Genomic DNA, 18,842 nt, shown 5'->3' with positions numbered 1-18,842 from the left:
TCCAACTTGCACCTTTATTTTTAATTGTACATTGAAAACCCAGAGCATCCATCCCCATTCTTCTTAACTCTGATGTTGAACCACAACACTACTTAGTACTTACAGCTGTCTTGTCTATTTCCATCTCCTTCGGCTTTCAAGGGAGTTCTTGTTTTCACTGATTTGAAATCTCTTCAGATGATTTCAGGCTGAAAATGATCATACCTCTCTAACTAAATTAGACCAGGGCATGCATCTATCTCTAAGGTGTGCATGTGGTTATTTAATATTTGTCTGTTATGCGCTACACTATTGTGCTCAGACAATTAACAGGTTTGCTGTCCTCCTCTCCCAAACGAACAGCTACGACAGGAACCGCCTCCCCCCTTCATTGCAAAAAATGATACATGTTTTATTGTCACATACACAGGATAGGTGCAGGAAAATGTGTTGTTTTACAGGGTCAGCCATAGTGGTAGGGTTAAGGGCCTTGTTCGAGGGCACATTGACTGATTTTTCACCTTGTCGGCTCAGGTATTCAAACCAGCGACCTTTCAGTTACTGTCCCAATGCTCTAACTGCCAGGCTACCTGCAGCCTCAACCCCTCACACACAAACAATTGTGACAAGATTATTAATAAGAAAGATTCAAACATGTTTCAACTCTTAAATGTTATGGAATGTTGCTATATGTTCCCGCTTTATAGCTTATGTAATAGCCTAACATGAAAGAATTGATAGGTCAATTACTTTTTTACATTTACCTAATTAATGTAGACCCAATAAACAATGTTATAATGTGGTTAATGTGTTTATATACAGGCATTATAAACCCCACCTTGACAGATGATAAACAATGCAGGGGTCCTGTTAGTACAGTGGATTTTATACTGTGGAGTTAATTCCCTTAAGGCAGCTGTTTGGAATTGAATGAATCAGACGTTAACACGTTGTTGTTATAAATAAACTTGGTTGAATGGTAATCTTTTAAAATGTTCACGCGTTCACACATTCAATGGTTCATTTATGGCATTCATCACCCCTCATATGCGCGCGTGTGTGTTCCATGTGCCCTCCTCTCTCTGTGTGGGTGTACTGTTCATGGCCAGATGAGATGGATCAGCAGAGGGCACATGGTGCAGGCCAGGAAGGGAAAGGGATGGGGGGATTAGGGGGGGTAGGAGTGCAACACAGCCATCTGCATGTGTGAGAGGGAGAAATAGTGTGAGATGGAGAGATGTGTTAACTCTAGGATGGAGAGATGTTAACAGTCACATTTTAAGGTCAGATTTTAGTTATTTTATTTGTGCTCCGACAAGAACATTTGGACTCGGATAAGTAAAAGATTTGTGTTAGAACAAATGATTTTGTATCACAGAATGTTTAGAAAATAGGGTTAATTTTCGGAGTCGTTCTGAGCCGCATGCAGCTGCAGTGGTTCTTGTCATTCTTACCACACATACACCCAATTCCTGGTCCCTGGTCTCCCAATTGGCTGCTTCCAGTGACCTATGACCTGTGTTTTCCCTGTAGGGTCAAACACATGGTCCATGGAGAGCATGGTGAGGAGCAGACCGACCCAGCCCTGGCTGAAGGTTACCAGGAGGACGCAGACTGGCATGGAGACTACTACGATAAAGACGGTTATAGGTATGGAACAACCACATGTATTCTCACTCATACACACACACGTATAGTACACACACATTTATATTTGCATGTACGCACACATGCACACACACAAAAACACAATCACACACACACTCGCTGACCAGTAACTGAGAATGGTCTTGGAGAGGATGGCTGCCGTTTTACGTGCTCCTAAACAACTGTGCTATCTTATTAGTTTTTTCACATGTTTGTAACTTATTTTTTACTTATTTTGTACATGTTGTTGCTGCTACCGTGTCTTATGACCGAAAATAACTTCTGGACATCAGAACAGCGATTACTCACCTCAAACTGGACAAAGATTTTTTCTTTAACGAGTACGACACAAAGGATATACTGCTTTCTTGAGAACTGGCCCAAATCGTAGGCGAGTGACTAAACCTCCACTACCATCCGTTCTATTGACCAACGTGCAATCATTGGAGAAAAAAATAGATAGTGGAGGTTTAATGTCCCGTTAAACTGTAATATCTTATGTTTCACGAGTCGTGGCTGAACGACGACACGGATAATATAGAGCTGGCAGGATTTTCCATGCATCAGCAGGACAGATAAGCTACTTCTGGTAAGATGAGGGACAGGAGTGTGTGTCTATTTGTCAATAACAGTTGGTGCGGGATGTCTAATATTAAAGAAGTCTCAAGGTATTGCTCGCCTGAGGTAGAATACCTTATGATAAGCTGTAGACCACACTATCTACCAAGAGAGTTCTCATCTATATTATTCATAGCTGTCTATTTACCACCACAAACCGATACTGGCACTAAGACGAGCTGTATAAGGCCATAAGCAAGCAAGAAAATGCTCATCCAGAAGTGGCGCTCCTAGTGGCCGGGGACTTTAATGCATGCAAACTTAAATCCGTTTGACCTCATTTCTACCAGCATGTCACATGTGCAACCAGAGGAGAAAAAAAACTCTAGACCACCTTTACTCCACACACAGAGATGCATACAAAGCTCTCCCCCGCCCTTCATTTGGTAAATCTGACCATAATTCTATCTTCCTGATTCCTGCCTACAAGCAAAAATTCAAGCAGGAAGTACTAGTGACTCGCTCAATACGGAAGTGGTCAGATGATGCAGATGCTACGCTACAGGACTGTTTGGCTAGCACAGACTGGAATATGTTCCGTGATTCATCCAATGGCATTGAGGAGTATACCACCTCAGTCATCGAACTTCATCAATAAGTGCATTGATGACATCGTCCCCACAGTGACCGTACGTACATATCCCAACCAGAAGCCATGGATTACAGACAACATCCGCATTGAGCTAAAGGCTAGAGCTTCTGCTTTCAAGGAGTGGGACACTAATCCTGACGCTTGTAAGAAATCCCGCTACACCCTCAGACAAACCATCAAACAGGCAAAGCGTCAATACAGGATTAAGATTGAATCCTACTACACCAGCTCTGACGATTGTCGGATGTGGCAGGGCTTGAAAACTATTACGGACTACAAAGGGAAACCCAGCCGTGAGCTGCCCAGTGACGCGAGCCTACCAGATGTGCTAAATGCCTTTTATGCTAGCTTCGAGGCAAGCAACACTGAAACATGCATGGGAGCACCAGCTGTTCCGGACGACTGTGTGATAACGCTCTCGGTAGGCGATGTGAGCAAGACCTTTAAACAGGTCAACATTTACAAAGCCACGGGGCCAGACAGATTACCAGGACGTGTACGCAAAGCATGCGCAAACCAACTGGCAAGTGTCTTCCCTGACATTTTCAACCTCTCCCTGTTTTAAATACCTACAGGTTTCAAGCAGACCGACATAGTCCCTGTGCCCAAGGAAGCGAAGGTAACCTGGCTAAATGATTACTGCCCCGTAGGACTCAGGTCGATACCCATGAAGTGCTTTGAAAGGCTGGTCATGGCTCACATCAACAGCATCATCCCGGATACCCTAGACCCACTCCAATTCGCATACCGCCCCAACAGATCCACAGATGACGCAATCTCAACCGCGCTCCACACTGCCCTTTCCCACCTGGACAAAAGGAACACCTATGTGAGAATGCTGTTCATTGACTACAGCTCAGCGTTCAACACCATAGTGCCCACAAAGCTCATCACTACGCTAAGGACCCTGGGACTTAACACCTCCCTCTGTAACTGGATCCTGGACTCCCTGACGGGCCGCCCCCAGGTGGTAAGGTTAGGCAACAACACGTCTGCCACGCTGATCCACAACACAGGGGCCCTCAGGGGTGTGTGCTTAGTCCCCTCCTGTACTCCCTGTTCACCCTCGACTCCGTGGCCAAGCACAACTCCAACACCATCAATAAGTTTGCTGATGACACAATGGGCCCCCATTAACAAGCGACGGGGCTGTAGTGGAGCCGGTCGAGAGTTTCAAGTTCCTTCGTGTCCACATAACCATCAAACTATCATGGTCCAAACACATCAAGACAGTCGTGTAGAGGGCACGACAACACCTTTACCCCCTCAGGAGACTGAAAAGATTTGGCATAGGTCCCCAGATCCTCAAAAGGTTCTACAGCTGCACCATCGAGCGCATCCTGACCAGTTGCGTCACCGCCTGGTATGGCAACTGCTTGGCATCTGACCGTAAGGCGCTACAGAGGGTTGTGTGTACGACCCAGTACATCACTGGGGCCAAGCTTCCTGCCATCCAGGACCTATATACTTGGTGGTGTCAGAGGAAAGCCCCAAAAAATGTCAAAGACTCCAGTCACCCAAGTCATAGACTTTTCTCTCTGCTACCGCACTTCAAGTGGAGCACCAAGTCTAGAACGAAAAGGCTCATCAACAGCTTCTACCCCCAAGCCATAAGACTGCAGAACAATTAATCAAATGCCCACCCAGAATATTTACATTGACCCCCCCCCCCCATTTGTTTTTACACTACTGCTACTCGTTGTTTATTATCTATGCATAGTCACTTTACCCCTACATGTACAAATTACCTTGACTAACCGGTACCCTCGTACGTTGACTCGGTACCGGTACCCACTGTATATAGCCTCGTTATTGTTATTTTATTGTGTTACTTTTTATTATGTTTTACTTTAGTTTATTTGGTAAATATTTTCTTAACACTTTCTTCAACTGCATTGTTGGTTAAGGGCTTGTAAGTAAGCATTTCACGGTGAGGTCTACACCTGTTGTATTCGGTGCTTATGACAAATAAAGTTTGATTTGATATGGTACCATTTTAGCCGAGCCGGTGAAATGTACCCCCATTTACGTTTTGGTCATGGCTTCCCCTATGTTGTGTCTACATGGCCCCAAAACAGCTTAAAATGTTTGTATTTGTTTTGCGAACACATTTACTCAACTACCAAACCGTATGGCCTTTTGTTTATGGTTGCAAAAAGTAGGAAAAAACGGCAACATTTGCAGTAAAATTTTGATATTTTCACTTTCAAAGGGTTGTATTAAATACAGTGTTCCCTTTTACACTCTAAAAAAGCTATATGCGTTTTCCCTAAAGTCTACTGATTACAATAATACATATGATATTATTTACTGTGTCACTTTTAAGAAATGTCAGGAAGCCTGCCCCATACACCACTCCTACACAGCACATGTGTGCCACAGATAGGGGAGCGGAGGTGGGAGGCCTGCCAGTACAGGAGCTTACCTCCAAGCCCTCCGGAGAGGATGTAGTCCATGCTGTCAGCAATTAAGGTCTGCGGTACACACACACACACACACATGCACGCGCAAAGACAGACACAAGTACAGACAAAGCACGCACGCACACACACTACCCACCTCTTGAGATGGAAATTCAATCAGCCTTTACCTCATCCTCTCCATGTGGCCTTTGCCGTTTCATATACACTAAATATACAAAAGTATGTGGACACTCCTTCAAATTAGTGGATGTGACTATTTCAGCTACACCCGTTGTTGATAGGTGTATAAAATTGAGCACACCGCCATGCAATCTCCATAGACAAACATTGGCCAACATCATTGCCCGACCTCACTAATGCTCTTGTGGCTGAATGGAAGCTAGTCCCTGAAATGTTCCAACATCTAGTGTAAAGCCTTCCCAGAAGTGGAGGCTGTTATATCAGCAAAGGAGAGACCAACTCCACTTTAATGCCCATGATTTTGGAATGAGATGTTTGACGAGCAGGTGTCCACATGCTTTTGGTTATGTAGTGTATATGCAGATTAGATAGATATCAGTTGAAGAGGGCCCTTCAGACCAAGTGCCATAGCCTTCAGAATGCACCCCCACACAAAAACACACACAAACACACACACACACACATACATACACACGCTCAGTACAGGGAATTCTGACATACACTACACTACATTGTTGTTTGTCTTTTGAAGTATAGCCAATACACCATGGATTCATTAGAATGTATTATCGGAATTACATTTTCACAGAAATTAATAATTGTATGCCAGATTGCCAGAGGCAGTATGAAGTGGTACGCTCCCATGCACTTGCATGTACAGTATGGATTGTCGCATCACTCAGAGGAAATTAAGCTTGCTCGCCTGGAGAAAATCTTGCCTGTAGCTGATCAATTTATTTGTGACTGAAGATTACTGTAATGACGAACGCTTGTATGTTTCACTCACTGAACACCCTCCCCTCCAACTCTCTCATTTCTCTTTTTTTCTCATTCTTTCTCTCTCTCTCGTTCTCTCGTTCTCTCTCACTCTGCCTGGCTACTATAGAATGAAGAGGAAATCTAGCAGCTCTCCATCTCCTCGACCAAAGAAGAGGAAGAAAAAGAAATCTGGACGCAGAAGGAGTCGGTCAGTGGCCTCACTAGATGTAGAACAATTCTTCCTCAGTGATGAGATATGCATTATGCTGTTGTTACATTGCATTTGAATCATTGCATATGTATTGTGTGTGTATTCCCTTTAAACACGAAGATGGGCAGGGCCCTGGACACCGACGTGATGGTAGATACAGATTGGAATTGAAAAAGAGTAAGACAGCTCCCTGATTTTCCTCAAGGTCATCAAGGGAGTGAGAGAGATTGGTCTGGATGACAGACAGAGAGACAGAGGCAGTGCTACAGATGAAAGCGAGAGACCGACTGTAGGGAGAGAAGGACACAGGTGAATAGAGACGTACGGCACATAGAAATCTCTGGCCGCTCTCAAGGACTCTTGGTGAGGAGAACTGGCAAAGCTACAAGAGGAAATGTAACGATGAAATGTAAAGAATAGAATGGAGGACTGGGTTCATTGTTTGCTTTGACAGTACAGCCAATTCTCTGAAGAAATAATGTATGAGTGACCCTGCTATATCATTAATAGTGGCAAGGTTAGAGGTGTGCTTTGCTACGTTTTCTTAACAATCTTTCAATTCCTTCTGGATAAGCTTTATTGTGTAGGACTGCTCTTCTTTCGCTCTCTTCATCGCTCTCTCTCGCTCTCTCTCTCTCTCTCTCTCTCTCTCTCTCTCTCTCTCTCTCTCTCTCTCTTTCTCTCTCTGAGATCTCTCTCTCTCTCTCCATGTCTCCTCCAGGTTCGATAGCTCCTCTCCCTCCCGCAGAGAGAAGAAGAAGAAAAGTGGAAAGGAACACAAGCGAGACAGGTGTGTATGCATGTGCATGCACTTTTCATGAACATTCATCCTCTAGGTTACTCATAGAATGTGAGCATACCCTGATGCTTTTCAGCCGGTTTGCGTAACAGGGGAATGGTGCTCAGCATAACTATCACAGAAAAAGAAAGAGGAGCACTCAGTACTGTACTTTCACTACTCACTTTCCTATAGGCCCAAATAGTATAGGAATCACAAATAAGCTATGTTTTCTAGAAAACAACAGACTATATATGACTGACCTGCTCGATTCGGTCTTATGTAGCAACATTTGAAAATGTGTTTATTACATTGGATAAAAGCAGAGACACAGAGCTGCAAAATGGTATATCATACACTGCATTTGAGGAACAATGGGAAAGTAATTCTGCTTTGAAAGTTGATAAACTTGTAACCTCACTTTTGAGAAAATTTTCCTTGAATGTTTTGGTAAACCTACTGGAGAGCTCTTCTTTGTCTACACCCATTCAGCATCGTTCACACCCTCTTAAGCTTTAGCCCCACCCGCCTACAGATTCACATGTGAGGCCATGTACTAAACAACCAAAGATTTCAAGACTAAAAGCTGGTTTATACTACATATATCGACAGTTGTCGCAGTGATATCATGAATATTATATTATCGTCTGACATCAAACTTGTCATTGTCGTTATGAAAAAGTATAAACACGAAAACTACAGACTGCATGACATCAGCAGCCTGGTGGTCCAAAATAGCATCACTAGTTGTCACGTTCTGACCAGTAAAGGGGTCATTTGTTATTGTAGTTTGGTCAGGACGTGGCAGGGGGGTATTTGTTTTATGTGGTTCGGGGTGTGTATTTATGTAGGGGGTGTTTGTTTAGAGTTTCCGGGGTTTTGGTCTATGTTCTATGTTAGTGTTTTTCTATGTTCAGTCTAGTCTATCTATTTCTATGTTTAGTTTATTGGGATTGGGCCTTCAATTGGAGGCAGCTGTTCCTCGTTGCCTCTGATTGAAGGTCCAATGTATAGGGGTGTGTTTGTTATGGGAATTACGGGAGGTTGTTTGTGCACTGCTATGCTTAGCCTGCATTACTGTTTAGCTGTCGTTCGTTTTTTCGTTTTGTTTTTGTATAGTGTGCGTCATAAAGTAAAGATGAGCATTCACGTACCCGCTGCATTTTGGTCCACTTCCTACGACGGCCGTTACACTAGTATATTTTAACACCAATGAACCCACCCGTTTAAAAATGAATTCAGTATATGTCAATCTAGCAAACCAGGCAACTAAAATCAACTTTCTAAACAATGGTTTGGTTTGTTTCTAGCTTGATAGCTAGCTAGGGAGCTAATGTTAAGTTAGCTGGCTAGCCATTTCAAATAATGACCATATCATATAGCTGACCAACGTCTTCACTTTAGCTCATTTGTCTTCATTATTACAGGAAAATAAATTCACAACAAGATCATCATTTACAAGTTAATAGCAAGCCAATTGAAGAAAATAGCTTACGGTTGTGAGTGTGATGAAATGAAAGCAGGTCATTCTACTAGAGAATTTTAGAACTTGGACACTGTCTCGGTGGCCTAACGTTATGTCCTAATTTGACTTTGGTGAAGGTCTTGTTCTTCACATTACCGTCTCTGGTAAACACATACTATATCAATTAAAATCAACATTTATGTGTCACATGCACAGGATACAGAAGGTGTAGTGAAATGGTTACTTGCATAGTGGAGTATTTTGTTTAGACATGTAGCTAGCTAAACAATTAACCATAATTCCAACTCATAACTTTACTACCCTGCATGAATCTGCAGGTCGCTAACCAACCAGGTTCAATGTTAGCTAGCTAGCTAACAACCGGCTACAACTAGCAATGCAAATGGCTCCTGAGCTAGGAATAATATTACTACACAGATCATACACGTAATGTTAGCTAACGAGCCAGCCAGCTAACTTTAGCTAGCTAGCTAACAGTACGCTCTAACTTGAATTGAAAACGACAAAATTAGAAACGTATAATATCTGAACATTTAGCTAGCTAGACTCTCTTACCCATATACGTGGATGGACGCATCTCCCTCTCTGTCACGGATGCCATGGTTGCCCTTAGTTTGAAGATATAATCCGGAGACAGGTGTTTTATACAACAGCCTTCTGGGTGTTCTCTTTTCGACTCCCTCTGCATATTTGCAATCAAACGCCATAATTTTCTCCATCATAATCTAATTCCACCAGGCATTCCACTGATTTCAAAACTCAGTCCTCCAGAAAGTCGAGAGCAACACTTTTGCAGTTCTACTATGTGATACCTTTCAAAAAATCTGCGTTAGAAAGGATTACCTACACATACTGACCAGCTCATGTTATAGACAGAAACGTGCTACATGGCAGACCAATCCAAACTTATCTCTCGTCATGTCCAGCCCTGTAACGCTCGTTCGTAGAGAAGGACCAAGGCGCAGCGTGAGTATCGTTCCACATCTTTATTAATATGTGAAACTATGCAAGAAATACAATAAACTATAAACAAAACAACAAACCGTGACGACAGAGGTGCAACATGCGTGTCTAGTGTTGGTAGCGGCTCTGGTGCATGATGAAGAACCTTTTCATCCCGCGGATCCTCCAGCATCGGAGGCGGTTCTGGTGCGGAACGAAGAACCCTCTCATCCTGCGGATCCGCCAACATTGGAGGCGGCTCTGGTGCAGGACGACGAACCCTCTCATCCTGCGAATCCACCAGCATCGGTGGAGGCTCTGGACTGCCCACCGTCGCTGGAGGCTCTGGACTGCCCACCGTCGCTGGAGGCTCTGGACTGCCGACCGTCGCTGGAGGCTCTGGACTGCCGACCGTCCCTGGAGGCTCTGGACTGCCGACCGTCGCTGGAGGCTCTGGACCGCGGACCGTCTCAGGAGGTTCCGGACCGCGGACCGTCTCAGGAGGTTCCGGACTGTGGACCGTCTCTGGAGGTTCCGGACTGTGAAATGTTGCCGGAGGCTCCAGACAGGGGACCGTCGCTGCAGGCTCCGGACCATGGATTATCACTGGAGGCTTCGTGCCATGGATCATCACTACAGGCTCCGGGCCATGGATCATCACTGGAGGCTTCTTGCCATTGATTATCACTGGAGGCTCCGGGCCATGGATTATCACTGGAGGCTTCGTGCCATGGATCATCACTACAGGCTCTGGGCCATGGATCATCACTGGAGGCTTTGTGCCATGGATTATCACTGGAGGCTCATGGCCATTGATTATCACTGGAGGCTTCGTGCCATGGATTATCACTACAGGCTCCGGGCCATGGATCATCACTGGAGGCTTCGTGCCATGGATCATCACTGGAGGCTTCGTACGTGAAGCCGGAACAGGTCTCACCGGACTGAGGAGACGTACTGGCAGCCTGGTGCATGGAGCTGCCACAGGGCTTACCAGGCTGGGGAGACGCACTGGAGGCCGGGTGCGTGGAGCAGGCACAGGATATACTGGGCCGTGGAGGCGCACTGGAGATCTGGAGCGTAGGGCTGACACAACCCGTCCTGGCTGGATGCTCACTTTAACCCGGTAAGTGTGGGGCGCTGGCACAGGACGCACTGGGCTGTGAAGGCGCACTGGCGACACAGTGTGTAGAGCCGGCGCAGGATATCCGGGGCCGAAGAGACGCACTGGAGACCAGGAGCGCTGAGCCGGCACAATCCGTCCTTGCTGAATGCCCACTCTAGCACGGAAATGCGGGGCGCAGGCACAGAGCGCACCAGGCTGTGAATGCGCACTGGAGACACAGTGCGCATCACCGCATAACACGGTGCCTGACCGGTCACATGCTCACCACAGTAAGCACCAATCTCCCCGTGTGCCCCCCCAAAATATTTGGGGGAGCTGCCTCTCAGGCTTCCGTCGTTGCCGTGACTCCCGATCTCGTCGCCGTTCTTCCCTCGCTGCTTCCACCTGTTCCCATGGGAGGCGTTCCCTTCCGGCCTGGATCTCCTCCCACGTCCAGGATCCTTTGCCGCCCAGGATGTCCTCCCATGTCCACTCCTCCTGGCCACGCTGCTTGGTCCGTTTTTGGTGGGATCTTCTGTCACGCTCGTCGTTAGAAGGAGAAGTGGACAAAGGCGCAGCGTGAGTATCGTTCCACATCTTTATTAATATGTGAAACTATGCAAGACATACAATAAACTATAAACAAAACAACAAACCGTGACGACAGAGGTGCAACATGCACTAACTCAAAATAAGATCCCACAAACACAGGTGGGAAAAATAACTACTTAAATATGATCCCCAATAAGAGACAACGATGACCAGCTGCCTCTAATTGGGAATCATACAAAAACCCCACATAGAAAAAAGAAACTAGAACACAACATAGAAATAAATAAACTAGATAAACCCCCCAGTCACCCCCTGACCTACTCTACCATAGAAAATAAGAGCTCTCTATGGTCAGGACGTGACAAGCCCATCCATTATCTCAGTCAATCATGGCTAACGGGAAGGTTCCTGACTTTTTCTATGGCTAAACCATAGTATTTAGAGATGGCGTACAAGTTTGTTATTAAGGCACATGAAAGTTCACATGTTCCAGAAGGCATTTCTTCCTTTTTTTTAAAGTTTACGTTCAAATGCCTCTCCTGTGAAGTAGTGAAGCGTGACATACGCCTATGTTTCTTGAAACGAGTCACGTAGTATTGATAAGGATATTGAAACTCAAAGTGAGAAGTAGGATATTGGAGAGGATATTCTTCCAGCGCATTCATTCATTATTGATGATGTTTAATAAAACCTTGAAAAAATGTTGCTTATACTTTTCTTACGAAGCAATCCTCCTCCTCCGACAATAAAGCAATAATTATAGTGTCAGCACAAAATGAAAAAAAGAATGGAGAGAGAGAGAATGAGAAAGAGAACTCAGCAGAGAATAATACTGCTTCGCCCAGGGATATCATAAGGACAATAAGCAATTCTAAATAGCACATCCCTCCTCCTTTTTTCTCGCTCTTTTTCTCTCCTTCTCTATTTCTATCTCCCTATCTCTCTCTCTCTTTAATTCTCTCTCTCTTGTGGGAGCTAAACTCATTCTTCTAATAACCAAGCCTGTATGAGAGCCGCAAAAGAAGAAAAATGAGCCTCTCACCAAATTGCAGAGCATCGCTGTGCTGCCCCCCCCCCCCAATATACCCCTAAACACCCCTACCCTCCTCACACTTATAAAACTCTCCTCCTCCCCCTCTCTCCCACCTTTAGCCTCTCTCGCTCTCTCTCTCCCCTCCTCAGATTTCTCCAAACATCCACTGCATTGCAGGTATTGTCTACACATGAATAATGTACGGTTAGATAGGGGGAGAAGGAGGAGGCGGGTGCATCCCTAGCGTTAGGTAGCCTCCTGTGATATGCTCTACTGTGTGTGTCTGTCGGGGCATTGGAGGAGGCGGTGGAGGGGGAGGGGAGCTTTTTCCGATGCAGTTGTTACAACCTGAACTATGGTGTCCACCAACCAATACTCACTTTACTACACTGCCAACATAGAAAAGTCTCTTTGTAACAACAGAAGATTACGTTTTCTTTGGTTTGGGCTACCATTTGAAGTATAGACTAGCACTGTATATCCCTTCAATTAGGAGAAAAGGAGGGAGGAGAGCGATAGAGGAGGGTATTAATAATGTAGGGTTCTAAGACTTGATGGTATGAAGATAGTCAAGAACAAAAAAGACACAGACTTGAAACCAAGTTCAGGTTATTTAATAATGACTGGTCATGGAAAAGAGCATTACAAGCATAGGCTTTTGTCTGAACACACTATATAGAGGAGGCTCTCCCTCCTTACATCCTGTGGGATCTCTGCCTAAACAGAAGCATAAATTACAATAGGCCAACCCAATGTATACATTAAACCCACATTCCTTGTCTTACGAGGGTGGGTCTTTCTAAGACTGATGTCCCCCCAGCTAAACCTCTCTAGTTCAGGGGCGGCAGGTAGTCTAGTGGTTAGCCGAAAGGTTGCTGGATCGAATCCCCGAGCTGACAAGGTAAAAATCTGTCGTTCTGCCCCTGAATAAGGCAGTTAACCCACTGTTCCCCGGTAGGCCGTCGTTGTACATAAGAATTTGACTTGCCTAGTTAAATAAAGGTAAAAAAATTATAAATAAAAATTAAAAATAAAATAACCTAAGCCATAATGGTGGTGGGCTAACAGACTCCCAAAGGCCCCTTGACTCCTGAGGGTCGATCGGTGTTCCTCCAATAGACTGAACAACTCACAAGGGCACAAAGGCACAGAGGGTGTAGTCTATATGGTAGACTGTATGGTTAATATAGGCTACTATTTGGTTATAGCCCTATAATAAGAAGACCACTATCAGGGGACATTGTGTTTGACAATTGATGGGAGTAAAATAAATGAAAGGCGAAGCCTCCTTAGAGCCCCCAGTCTGTTCTCTCTGGTAGAACAACAACATGGTTTACATCCCAAATGGCACCCTATTCCCTAGTTAGTGCACTACTTAAATATGGAATAGGGTGCCATTTGGAACACCCACATGGTCTCATAGCCTAGACGCCACAACAATTCTTCACTGGCCCTATATTACTCTGACAGCTTTATTAGTCTCTTTCTCTTCACTAGCACAGACCTGACATAGTTTTTGTGTTCCTCTCTCCTTGTGGTACATGTGCCAGGTGAATTATGTGTATGTGTCTATGTTCACATAAGGAGAATACAGTGTTGTGTAAAAAGAGGGAAAAGAAGAGCTTTTGTTGTCCAGTCTGACTTATCACCGTGGCAACAGTAGTGTGAACGTACTAAGGACTTTGAAGTACTGTATGTAGTCAGTCAAGCATATATCCCCTCATTATATATCCCCTCATTAAGGTCTAGAGAGATGGTCAGGCTAACTGGAGTTCAGTGTGTGTAACAGAGGTTTAATAATTTGAATAAAAATAACATATGCCATTTAGCAGACGCTTTTATCCAAAGCGACTTACAGTCATGCGTGCAGTCCTGGAAATCGAACCCACTATCCTGGCATTGCAAGCACTACCGACTGAGCTACAGATGACTCAGGTTTCTCTTTCTCTGTAGGTCGACGTCTGGTTCCAGGAGAAAGAGGAGATACAGGTGAGGATGCAGATCAATGAAGTACTCTGTGTACTGTACAGTCCACATCACATAGGTTTTACAGTCAGGGACACTAGGTCAATGACTGCTTGTTACAGTGCACGTACCTTGTTACCTGTTTAAAGAAGATGCATCAACGTGTTTCCCTTTTCAGATCCGGTAGCCCAAAGAACAAACAGAAAGACAAGAACAAAACCAGAAAGAGGTAATGATCCCTCTTTTTCATAATCTAACAATAATGGACCCTGAACTGAGAAGATCTGACTGAACTGAGAAGATTTTAGATGTTTCGTAGATTTTAGTTGCGTATACAGTTGAAGTCGGAGGTTTTACATACACTGAGGTTCTACAAAAATAGAACCGTTTGGCCATAATGACCATCGTTATGTTTGGAGGAAAAATGGGGAGGCTTGCAAGCCGAGGAACACCATCCCAACCGTGAAGCACGGGGGTGGCAACATCATGTTGTGGGGGTTGCTGCAGGAGGGGCTGGTGCTCTTCACAAAATAGATGGCATCATGAGGAATGAAAATGATGTGGATATATTTAAGCAACATCTCAAGACATCAGTCAGGAAGTTAAAGCTTGGTTGCAAATGGCGCTTCCAAATGGACAATGACTCCAAGCATACTTCCAAAGTTGTGGCAAAACAGCTTAAGGACAACAAAGTCAAGGTATTGGAGTGGCCATCACAAAGCCCTGACCTCAATCCTATAGAAAATGTGTGGGCAGAACTGAAAACGCCTGTGCGAGCAAGGAGGCCTACGAACCTGACTCAGTTACTCCTACTCTGTCAGGAGGAATGGGCCAAAATTCCCCCAACTTATTGTGGGAAGCTTGAGGAAGGCTACCCGACACGTGTGACCCAAGTTAAACAATTTAAAGGCAATGCTACCAAATACTAATTGAGTGTATGTAAACTTCTGACCCACTGGGAATGTGATGAAAGAAAAAAAAGCTGAAATAAATCATTCTCTCTACTACTATTTCACATTCTTAAAATAAAGTGGTGATCCTAACGAACATAAGGCAGGGAATTTTTACTAGAATTAAATGTCAGGAATTGTGAAAAACTGAGTTTAAATGTATTTAGCTAAGGTGTATGTAAACTTCCAACTTCAACTGTAAGTTTAATATTTGAAAGAAACAGACAGTATCTAAATAAATGTATGCATGCCACAAGCTTGAATGTGACATGGTGTCAGTCTTGTTTCATTGAAAACGCTTCAATAGATTTCATGACTGAGTTGCTGAATGTGTTTGTGTGTCTGTCATTGTGCGTGTGTGTGCTGGCAACTCTGTTGTGTATGTGTAAATTTACGTGTGTGTGTGTGGGCTTGTGTGTGCATGCATGCATGCGTCTGTCTGAATGTTTATGTTTGTGTGCTTGCGGGCGTGTACTCGTCTGTATGCGTGTGTGTCTCTGAATGTACGTGTGTCCCACAGGTCCCCAGTAGAGTCCCCCAGTAGGAGGTCTCAGCGTAGAGGCAGCTGCTGTAGTTCCCGCAGTGCATCACACTCCTCCACAGGCCACAGCCCCTCCAAGTCCCCCAGCAGGTAGGACTCCCATTACCCCCCCCCCCCCCAGATGCATGCCTTCACTGTTTCACACACCCTTTAATCATACTCTTCTTGTTCTATTGATGTAACACTGATTTAAGGTTTGCAACAGCTTTGCTAGAGATCCATGATTATTATTTGATCAGAATGTAGTTGACTGTAGTTGACTCATGACTGACCAGTTGAAAAGGTAATGATAGCCTAGACTATAGTGTTGAGTCTTAAACAGCCTATACGTAGCTGGTATAGTATAATATACTCTTGAGTCTGTGTCATTTCAGCAGCTTGGTTCAGTACTCCTGTTTGTCCGTCTGTCCCTCCAGGCCCAACTCCAAGCACAAGACAGATGGACACAAGGCCTGTGTGAGCCCGTCCCCGTCTCCCAGTCCTGGCGGTCCTGACGGTCCTGTCACGTGGCACAACGGGCACCACCACCAAGACCACGCCCGCAACGGCAAAGCCGGCAGACTCAACCACAACCACGTGGCCGAGGGCAACAAAGGGCAAGATGTATGTAGTCTCCTCTATCTCGCCCCGCCACCTCCCTAACCCCCCCACATTCTAATCTACACTCAAATGGTAACCTCCACACTGTCTCCCTCTCCTATGAACATGATTGATTTTCTTTGTGTCGGTTTGTGACATTATCTCCTCTCTCTTTATTTGGTACTATTATAGAATGACTCTTCTTTTAGTTATTCCTGTTTTTGCAGGGTAGTTTTACTCTGTATATCTTCCAACCACTTTTGTCCTCCTGTGCAATCTTGCTGCCACTAATTATTTCTGTCATTACTTTGATACTTATACCATCTCAACATTCCTTTGATGTAACTGGTTAGAGGGAGGGATGGATGTTTGAGTCATACATACGTAACGATGAGTTTGCTGTGGCCTCCTCCCAGATCTGTTTGTGCTGCCTTGCCTCCTATGGTCATTTCCACGCCAAGACAGCACAAACATGTCCACGCCAAAAACAGATCTGGGACCAGGCTAAGTTTGCTGGAGATAAGAGAAAAAAAAATGAAGACTGTCTATGATCAATTCATCTCTGGCCCAAGTGAGCGTTTGCATGGCACATGTGATGTACCGCACAATGATAATATGGAGGTTTAGTATTAGGCTGTGTCCTAAATGACACCAGATTCCATACAGTGCATTTGGAAAGTATTCAGACCCCTTGACTTTTTTCACATTTTGTTACGTTACAGTCTTATTCTAAAATGTATGTTTCCTCATCCATCTACACTCAATACCCCATAATGACAAAGTGAAAACAGGTTTTTAGAAATGTTTAAAAATGTATTAGAAATAAAAACAGAAATACCTTAAAAACCAAGTTTCCACTTGGTAAATTAAATTGATTGGACATGATATGGAAAGGCACACACCTGTCTATATAAGGTCCTACAGTTGACAGTGCATGTCAGAGCAAAAAATCAAACCATGAGGTCGAAGGAATTGTCCATAGAGCTCCAAGACAGGATTGTGTTGAGGCACAGATCTGGGGAAGGGTATCAAAACATTTCTGCGGCATTGAAGGTCCCCAAGAACAGAGTGGCCTCCATCATTCTTTAATGGAAGAAGCTTGAAACCACCTAGAGCTGGCCGCCCGGCCAAACTGATCAATCGGGGGTGAAGGGCCTTGGTCAGGGAGGTGACCAAGAACCCGATAGTCACTCTGACAAAGCTCCAGAGTTCCTCTGTGGAGATGGGTTAACCTTCCAAAAGGACAACCATCTCTGCAGCACTTCACCAATCAGACCTTTATGGTAGAGTGGCCAGACGGAAGCCACTCCTCAGTAAAAGGCACATGACAGCCTGCTTGGAGTTTGCCAAAAGGCACCTAAAGACTCTCAGACCATGAGAAACAAGATTCTCTGGTCTGATGAAACCAAGACCGAACTCTTTGGCCTGAATACCAAGCATCAAGTCTTGTGAAACCTGGCAGTATCCCTACGGTGAAGCATGGTGGTGGCAGCCTCATGCTGTGGGGATGGTTTTCAGTGGCAGGGACTGAGAGACTGGTCAGGCTTGAGGGAAAGATGAACGGAGCAAAGTACACAGATCCTTGATGGAAACCTGCTCCAGAGCTCTCATGACCTCAGACAGGGGTGAAGGTTCACCTTCCAACAGGACAACAACCCTAAGTACACAGTCAAGACAACACAGGAGTGGCTTTGGGACAAGTCTCTGAATGTCCTTGAGTGGCCCAGCCACAGCCTGACTTGAACCCGATCGAACATCTCTGGAGAGACCTGAAAATAGCTGTGCAGCTATGCTCGCCATCCAACCTGACAGAGCTTGAGAGGATCTGCAGAGAAGAATGGGAGAAACTCCCCAAATACTGGTGTGCCAAGCTTGTAGTGTCATGTCCAAGAAGACTCGAGGATGTAATGTCTGCCGAAGGTGTTTCAACAAAGTACTGAGTAAAGGAATACTGAATACTTATGTAAATGTGATATTATTCTTTTTTTTAAATAAATTAGCAAAACTGTCATTATGGGGCATTGTATGTAAATTGATGAGGGGAAAAATTATTTAATCAATTTTAGAATAAGGCTGTATCATAACAAAATGTGGAAAAAGTCAAGGGGTCTGAATACTTTTCCGAATGCACTTTATATACAGGATAGTGCACTACTTTTGACCAGGACCCATATATAGGGAATAGAGTGCCATTTGGGACGGAGCCTCAGGGTTTGCTAATGAGCTGGAAACTCTTTGGTTTTTGCTACGCAGCAAGCTCCTGCAGTGATGAAGTAGTGAGAGCTCACATCTGAATCAGTTTAGCCAGGGAAAGGAAACAAATAATACTTTTAAAGTTTGCTTTTGCTACAGCTCCCTCAAATGTAATAAATATGAAACAGGAGGATGCTTATGTAAAAAGTCCTTATTAATAGTTCTCATGAAGGCACTGTTTTATTTCTTTGATATGCTGTAGAGTTTAGGACATTTTGTAAATGTTAGTCAAAAGTTGTCATTTGATCA

General features: G+C 44.5%; 1 protein-coding gene across 1 annotated transcript in view; it reads left to right on the top strand.

The window, feature by feature from the left end:
• The window catches only part of LOC106567404 (uncharacterized), a 170,929-nt gene that overhangs the window by 137,878 nt on the left and 14,209 nt on the right, over positions 1-18,842 (top strand). Inside the window, exons 4-10 of the mRNA XM_014136599.3 lie at positions 1,513-1,629; positions 6,326-6,406; positions 7,131-7,199; positions 14,259-14,294; positions 14,449-14,499; positions 15,741-15,851; positions 16,178-16,364. Of these exons, the coding sequence (XP_013992074.1) occupies positions 1,513-1,629; positions 6,326-6,406; positions 7,131-7,199; positions 14,259-14,294; positions 14,449-14,499; positions 15,741-15,851; positions 16,178-16,364 (652 nt within the window). The remainder of the gene's footprint in view (positions 1-1,512; positions 1,630-6,325; positions 6,407-7,130; positions 7,200-14,258; positions 14,295-14,448; positions 14,500-15,740; positions 15,852-16,177; positions 16,365-18,842) is intronic.

Source organism: Salmo salar, chromosome 13 (assembly GCF_965601325.2).
Source record: "Salmo salar chromosome 13, fSalSal1, whole genome shotgun sequence".
Taxonomy (NCBI): Eukaryota; Metazoa; Chordata; class Actinopteri; order Salmoniformes; family Salmonidae; genus Salmo; species Salmo salar.
This window is presented reverse-complemented; position numbering and strand designations above follow the sequence as displayed.